This window comes from Acanthisitta chloris, unplaced genomic scaffold (assembly GCF_000695815.1).
Source record: "Acanthisitta chloris isolate BGI_N310 unplaced genomic scaffold, ASM69581v1 scaffold13271, whole genome shotgun sequence".
Classification (NCBI taxonomy): domain Eukaryota; kingdom Metazoa; phylum Chordata; class Aves; order Passeriformes; family Acanthisittidae; genus Acanthisitta; species Acanthisitta chloris.
In genome coordinates, this window is record NW_008654402.1 from 1,482 (window position 1) to 10,070 (window position 8,589).

The following is an 8,589-nucleotide window of genomic DNA, read 5'->3' on the forward strand; positions in this document are numbered from 1 at the left end:
CCACGACAGCAGGGCAAAAATGCCTTTCAATGTAATCTGCTAAAACAAATACAGATCCTTTAAGTTCTCTTTGGTCAGTGAGACACACTGATTGTTAGCAGATGACACTGAGTGGGGTGTGAGTGTTGACACGCTGGAAGGTAGGAAGGCTCTGCAGAGGGATCTGGACAGGCTGGATCCATGGGCTGAGGCCAATGACACATGGTTCAGCAAGGCCAAGTGCTAGTCCTGCCTTTGGGTCACAAGAACTCCATGCAGTGCTACTGGTTGGGGGCAGAGTGGCTGGAAAGCTGCCTGGGGGAAAAGGACCTGTGGGTGCTGATTGACAGCAGCTGAACATGAACCAGGTGTGCCCAGGTGGCCACAAAGGCCAATGGCCTTGTGGCTTGTATCAGAAATAATGTGGCCAGCAGGACAGGGCAATGATCATATCCCTGTGCTGGACACTGCTGAGGCCACACCTTGAGTACTGTGTCCAGTTCTGGGCCCCTCACTGCAAGAGAGACATTGATGTGCTTGAGTGAGTCCAGAAAAGTCATCACAGCCAGTGAAGGGTCTAGAGGGTAAGTCCTATGAGGAGTTGCTGAGGGTGTTTAGCCTGGAGGAAAGGAGGCTCAGGGGAGACCTTATTGCTCCCTACAACGACCTGAAAGAAGGCAGTAGCAAGGAGGAGGTTGGCCTCTCCCAGGCAACAAGACAAGAGGACACAGCCTCGAGCTGTGCCAGCGAAGATTCAGTTTGGACATGAGGAGGAATTTCTTCAAAAAAAGGGTTGTGAAACATTGGAATGGACTGCTCAGGGAGGTGGTGGAGCCACCATGCCTGGAGGTGTTTAAGGACTGGATGCAGCACTTAGTGGACTGGCAGACTTCAGTCAAAGGTTGGACTCAATGATCTCAGAGGCCTTTTCCGTCCTAATTGATTCTGTGACAGTCTATCTATCTTACCCACAGTCAGAGCTTGCTGACTCATCACTGCAAAGCAACACAACCTAAAAAACCAAGAACTAATTCTTGTGGTACACTTCCAGCTTTTACTGAACCACTTCCAACATACCTTTTTCTTCCTTTGCAGCACAATCGGGTTTTTCAAGCAAGCTCAAATTCAGAGTGGTTTCTTGAGGCTGAGGTGAGGGAGTTTTTTTCTTTTCATTTTGTTGCTGGCTTGCAATCTTTACAGCTGGATTAAATATTGGATGTTCTTCAAGTACTGCCATTTCTGTCAGAGAAGAGAATATAACTTATACCCATCAATTGCTTAAAAAGATCAATTATATTCATTCGTACCAAGTACCCAAAAACTGAAGCAGTGAAATGCTACTGACTTTTTAGAACTTGAAAAGGATAGATTAAGGAAAGCCTACATTTCACACAGTGGCATAAGAGATGATGAAATTAATCCAATCTCTGAGCATTACTTGCGTAACAAACGTGCAGGCCAGAAAATAAAACACAGGTAACTTGCATAGCTCTACCTTGCTGAATTCTTCTTATTTTCTCCTGTGCTGCCTTCTGGCCTTGCTTGTCTTTTTCTTGCTTGGAGACGCTTGCTTGTTCTTTTGCTTCTGAAAGCTTGGCAGACAGATGTACATACCTCTCATTCTATTTCAAACAGAATTATTAATTATAAACTGAGCGTTGTATGCTCATCACTTTTAATGAACTTCACAATAAAAAAGTGGAGGTTCTTTTTGCCCTTTATACCAAGCTTACACAAAGGAGGAACAATTAGTTTTGACATAACTAACAGTCAAAATGTCTCAGAATTTGATAGTCACTTTTCTAATCTGAGATGTGTTAAGAATTTTCCCTTTCCAGATCAACACACTCAACCTTTTGAACCCAGTACAAAAATACAGGAAAGGAAAACCAACTTAGGAAAGGAGAAGTTTCAACACATTTCCCTTCAGTAGCCTGCAAATGTAAGAAGAGGTATCATAAAAAGAAAAATAACATTCGATCCCCCACTTTTAACAAATAGATCCACCACATGCAGATGCAGTGGTTTTGCATGGCCAGGTTTTGGCAGTGAGTGGGCTGCAGCAGTGGCTTCTGTGAGAAGCTGCTAGAAGCTTCCCCATGTCCAGCAGAGCCAACGCCAGTAGCTCCAGAATGGATCCACCACTGCAGCAAGGCCATGCCGATCAGTGTTGGCAGTAACACCACTGTGATAACATATTTAATAAGGAAAACCAGTTATTATGCAGAAGTAATTGCAGCCAGAGAAGAGAAGAGTAAGAATATGTAAGAGGAACAACTCTGTAAACATCAAGGTCAGTTGAGAAGGAAGGGAAGGAGGTACTCCAGGTGCCAGAGCTGAGGATCCTCTGCAGCCTGTGGTGAGGACCCACACTGAAGTAGGTGGATTCCCAATGGAGGCTGTGACCCCCTAGGAAGCCCCTCCTGGAGCAGCTCCTGGCAGAGACCTGTGGAACCATGGAGAGAGGAGACATGGTGGAGCAGAGTTCCCGGTAGGACTTGTGATGCTGTGTGGGACCTATACTGGAGCTGTCCCTGAGGGACTGGACTGCACTCTGTGAGGGTGACCCACACTGAAGCAGTTCATGGAGAACTGCAGCCTGTGGGAAGAATTCACATTGGAGAAGTTCATGGAGAGCTGTCTCCCGTGGGAGGGACCCCATGCTGGAGCAGGGAAGGACTGATCCCATGGGAGCAGTGGCAATGGCAGGAACAACGCACGATAACCTCCACTGAGAAGGAGAGGAGGTATAGCTGGGAAGAAGGAAGGGCTGGGGGAACATGGTTGTTTGGCGTTTTTAAGGTCTGTTTTCTTTTCTCCTGTTACCAATAAAATCACTTAAATTTCCCCAAGTTGAGTCTGTTTCACTCATAACGTTATTCAGTGAGTGATCCCTCCCTGCCCTTATCTCAATTCATAAACCTTTTGTTGTATTTTCTCTCCACTGTCCGTCTGCAGAGGGGAGAGATAGAACAGCTTTGGTGGGTGCTTGGCATCCAGCCAGGGTCACCCCACTACACAGACTTATCAGTTACTGAAAGACTTCCATGAAGCAATATTCTAACTTACTGGGTCAAAATTTTCTTCATCTGTCTCTTTCACCGACTCATTTTTCTCTTCATCGCTCTGCTGCTCGGCGTATCTCAAAATCCATTCCTTCATACTCACTTCTTTCTCCTTCCTCACACTTGTCTCCTAAGAAGAGCAACGTAAGTTAAAAGCAATGATAAAAGTGAAAACATAGACGCTCTTTTCAGTCAGTATCCAGGAACTACTGTTTAAAATTTTATGCATAAACTAAGTTAAATGACATAAAAAACTATGACACAAACTTCTCCAAACAGTGTGAGTATCTCACTATGCACTTAGATCTTAACCCTTGAATAACTGCTCTAAGGAATTACATTGAATAATTGCTTTAAGAAATCACATCCTTTGTATGAAATCTTTTCCACTTCTAGTTTTAAGAATCTATAACCACAGAGAGCAAAACCCTACAAAGTACACAGGCAAACTAAAACCCACACAAGGAGGTAGAGAGTGCCACCTGTAAATAACCAGAATAAACCCATTCTAGGATAAAATTAAGCTGAAGAATCAGAGAATGGATTGGGTTGGAAGGGACTTTAATGATCACCTAATTCCAACCCCCGGGACACCTTCCAACTACACCACGTTGCTCCTCTGAATGTTTCCATAACTTCTCTGGGCAACCTGTTCCGGCACGTCACCACTCTCACAGTAAAAAATGCCTTCCTATTATGTAATCTAAACCTACTCTCTTAGTTTAAAACCATTCCTTGTAGTCCTATCACTACATGCCCTTGTAAAAAATCCCTTTCCATCTTCCTTCAGGTACTGCAAGACTGCAGTAAGATCTCTCCAAAGCCTTCTCTTCTCCAGGCTAAACAATTCCAGTTCTCTCAGCTTTTCCTCATAGGAGAGGCGCTCCAGCCCTCCTCTGATCGCCTTTGTTGGCACTCCAACAGATCTATGTCCGTCCTGTACTGGAGACCCCAGACCTGGATGCAGTACTCCAGGTGTAGTCTCACAAGGGCAGAGGGGCAGAATCTCTCACCTGCTGCCCACGTTACTTCGGATGCACCCCAGAACACAGCTGGCTTTCTAGGCTGTGAGCACACATTGCCAACTCATGTCCAGTCTCTCATCCACCAGCACCCCCAAGTTCTTCTTGGCAGTGTTGCCCTGTGCTGGTTTGGGCTGAAGTGGAGTTAACTTTCTTCACAGTGGCTAGTATGAGGCTATGTTCAGGATTTGTGCAGAGCATAGCGTTGATAATGCAGAGATGTTTGTTATTGCTGAGAAATGCTTACACAGAGCCAAAGCCTTTTGTGCTTCCCATACTGCCACGTTGGTGAGGAAGCTGGGGCTGCATGGGAGCCTGGGAGAAGACACAGCTGGGACAGTGACCCAAACTGACCAAAGGGATATTCCATACCATATGACATCATGCTCAGTATATAAGGTGGGAGGAAGAAGGAGGAAGGGGTGACATCTGGAGTGATGGTGTTTTGTCTTCCCAAGGAACCCTTACGTGCGATGGGCCCTGCTCTCCTGGAGATGCTCAACACCTCCTGCCCCTGGCAAGCAGTGAATTAATTCCTCGCTTTACTCTGCTTGTGTGTGCAGCTTTGGCTTTCTCTATTAAAACTTTCTCTCAACTCATGAATTTTTCTAGCTTTTACCCTTCTGATTCTCTCCCTCACCCCACTGGTGGGGGAGTGAGCAAAGGGCTGTGTGGTGCTTGGTGGCTGCTGGGGTTAAACCACAACACACTCGATCTGCTCATCCCCAGCCTGTACTGATACTGGGAGTTGCCTTAGCACAGGTGCAGTACCTTGCATTGGTCTTGTTCAACCTCATGAGATTCCCTGTCCTTTACCACAACAATGAACAATGATGAAGCCTCTAGAGTTCACATGAAAAATACCATTCCTTCAAATGACCATTCCACTAAAGCAATAACATGGGTGACAATTATTAAGCATAAAATATTTTCATAATAATTCCACATCAGTGTTGAAAAGTCAATACAACTCCTGTACTTTTTAGAAAAATTTGTTCTCTCTTCCCCTCAGTAAAGTGATTAAATTTTCAGATTACCTTAGTTTCAGGGTCATTTTCTTTCTTCTTATCTCCTAAGCGAGGTGGAGGTTCATGCTGTGACACGGGAGAACAAAACTTTGCTCTAGGTTTCTGAGACTGTTCCTCAAACTGCTGGCTAAAACCTTCAGGCAAGGCATCTTCAAAACAGAAAACACATGTCACAGAAAATGTCTATGATATATTTACTGAAAATATTTTAAAGTGTGCCAGGAGCCAACTAGAAGAACAGAAAACAAACAGCACATCTGAAATCAAATCAGGCTTCAGTGTTTATATAAGCTAGTGTTTGCTTGTTGGACTTGCACAGGATTCCAAAAGTAGGAACAAGAAGTCTACAAGACTTTATACAGTAAAATATCCCAGACCCAGCCAGCTGCACATCTAGTAAAGGAACACTGTGGTGACTACCAGTCTTAGTGAAACAATACATTTAACTCCTACTGTGAATCATAGAATCAACCGGGTTGGAAGAGACCTCCAAGATCATGGAGTCCAACCCTACTGTCATTACTAGACCATGGCACTAAGTGCCACTTCCAGTCTCACCTTGAAAACCTCCAGGGACAGTGAATCCACCACCTCCCCGGGCAGCCCATTCCAATTCCTGACTACTCTCTCCGTAAAAAAATATCTTCCTAATATCCAAACTAAACCTCCCCTGGCAGAGCTTGAGTCTGTGCCCTCTTGTCCTACTGCTGGTTGCCTGGGAGAAGAGACCAACCCCCACCTGACTCCAACCTCCTGTCACTGAGTTGTAGAGGGCTGTAAGCTCTCCCCTGAGCCTCCTCTTCTCCAGACTAAACAATCCCAACTCCCTTAGCCTCTCCTCATCTGCCCTCATTATTCCCAGAGCAGAGTTGGTCCAAACTCATCTGTTAAAAACTTTTCTCTGCCACCATACTCACCATCAGGTAGGTTTAAACAAAGCCAGTCAAGTGCAGAGTGAAGATCACCTCCATATAAAAGTGTATTTTTCATTGCTTCCTCAATGTGCTCAGTCTTAAAAGAGAATCTCTGTAAAGCCATGTACACATCCTATAAATAAAGTCAGAAAACACTAGGATTTAATATACCAATGTAATATAAAAGCTTGTAAACTTCTATATCTCACACATCAGACAACTGGCATTAAATGGAGGTAAAACACACTTTAATTTATCAGAATGCTAAGCAAAAAATTCTTTGCATGCAGAATTTATAGTATCTTCTTTGCAAATATGCATACACATGTATAAATAAGTCTACATTCCAGCCTCCTTACAGAACATATTTTCTAGTTAAATAGAGATAAACCTACAATTCTACAGCTACATAGAATGACAAATCCAGGAAACATAAAACATTTAGATTAAGTATCATTCCTCTATCCTATCTGAAGACTCATTTAGCTCCTGAATCCATAATGTGCCTTTCCTAACAGGCACACTGCTTGATTTCATTGACTAATCGTTAACAGAACTACTGCAAAGCAGGCCGTGCTGGCTGGTACTGCACACACAAGTGTAGTCTGGCACATGATATGAATGACAAACAACAAACTGTTCTAAATAAACAATGGTTGGAAAGCACCGCTTAGAACTCTACCTGTAATTTCTTTGCAGTAAGTCTTTTGGAAATCATTCCTTTGTCATCATTTTGGTTCCTATGGTCATTGATCACGTCAATAATCCTTTTCTCCAAATTGCCATTTATCATTACCTGCAGAGGTAAAATTAGTTGATAAGAAAAACATGGCAAATTTTTATGACACATCAATGCTCTTCACGCCTAAGGATGTAAGAACACAAATATCTCTAACATTCAAATTCCAACTCTTCCAGCTTTTCATAAGTGCCCAAAACATTGCTTATGAGAGACAATTTTTTGACTTTTGCATGCTCTACATCTTTACTTGAAATAGCAGTTATTATTACAAAGAAGGCCCATTTACATTTTTAAGCTCAAACATAGCTCTTAATAGTCTTGCATGCAAAGTATCATTACTTAAAAAACACGGGCATTCTCCTACACTGCCAATTTACCCCTAATTCTCAAAGCACACTCAAAACCCCAAACACAATCAAGCTCGACGCAGCTAATGTGTAATACATGAATGTAGCTTACCTGCATAACATAATACTGAAGAAGAGCTGAAGAATTATTTACTCAGCTAGAGCAGCACTATGCAAATCAAAGTCGTTTTATGTAAAGAAGATACTCACCTTAAGAACAGATTTATCTAGGTTTGCAGCAGCACTGGAATCCATTGTTGAACTAAAACTATAGGTTTTTGGACCTGTAAATTGCAAATAACCATCAATTACATAAAACAAACCTAACATACCACAGGTTAGGGCAACCAAATACTACACTACCTTGCCAGAAACTGGCATGCACATAAGAACAGTTAGAACAGTCAGTGGAACAGAAAGGCTTTGAACAAGGAGCACTGAAGAAGGGTATGATGCTTCGTAGACAAAATATACAAATCCAAGTGGCTCACTGAGAGGAAACAGGATTGGCTGCTCGCTCTCTCAGAACCCTGAACAAGGAGGGCCAAACAGGGAAGCTAATGGCAGGTTCTAAACATGCAAGGCTGTTGAGGTTTTTCTATTACAAAGTGCATAGGTGAGTAACAGAACACTGACACTAAAGCTATGGATGCTGGAGAGCTACTCAAGTCCCAGAGCCGACAGAATAGCTTTGTACTGAAGAAATCAACTGTTATGGGAAAGCATCAGAAAAAAACTTGCATCTGGTTCAGGAAGACCCTAAGCCACAACTGCTGGAGGATGTGAGAAAACCCTACAGAAGTATCACTGCATGTCTGACCTATTCTTACCTAGGTACCTGATTTTGTGCCCTGTCCAGGGCTGGGCACAGGGTTACAGAAGCCTTTGGTCTGATCTGCTATGGCCACTCCTTACTTTTCATTTAGCAGTTGTCAGGAAAAAACCCTAATTGACAAAACTATTTGTTGTCACAAGAATGACAACACACAGTTTGCTGTTGGATTCCACCACTTCCAGAACACATACACACCATGCCTGCTACTGCACAAGTAGGGACAAAGTGAGCAGCCCCATAGCTTTCACCACTCTGAGTGGCTGTGCACTGCTCCCAAGGAGCAGCTCGGTGCTCCAGGAGGCACAGTTGCCTCCCAGCAGGAGGCTGGACACATCATCCATGCTAGCCTGCATGCATAAGGGACCCAGGAGAACCTGTTTCTAGATCACGACAGGGTGTAGTTAACCCCATTCCCCAAAAAGTATGTTCACCTCTGGTCAGGAGAGACAAACAGCTGTTAGCACTCACAGGCTCATCACTGGCACTTACAGGTAGGCTGCATAATCACACAATGTCCTAACTTACTCTTCACCTACACTGACTGATTTTTCACCACATTAGACAACCTGAGATAGAAGCAGAATATTTTCTGCAGAGGACTGAGCACTTTGGCTGCTGGAGGAGTGAGACACAAGAAGTACATTTAGCAGAGCCGAA

The 8,589-nt window shown here is 43.7% G+C and overlaps 1 protein-coding gene across 1 annotated transcript; it reads right to left on the reverse strand.

The window, feature by feature from the left end:
• Window positions 1–1,056: 1,056 nt before the first annotated feature.
• LOC103810603 (ATP-dependent RNA helicase DHX29-like) lies at window positions 1,057–7,381 on the reverse strand (the record flags this gene model as incomplete). The annotated part of the gene is made up of 7 exons (XM_009083511.1): window positions 1,057–1,218; window positions 1,475–1,601; window positions 3,049–3,174; window positions 5,104–5,243; window positions 6,012–6,141; window positions 6,691–6,804; window positions 7,308–7,381. Coding segments are annotated over 7 exons (873 nt in total), but the record flags the coding sequence as incomplete, so codon positions are not given.
• Between the last annotated feature and the right edge of the window lie 1,208 nt (window positions 7,382–8,589).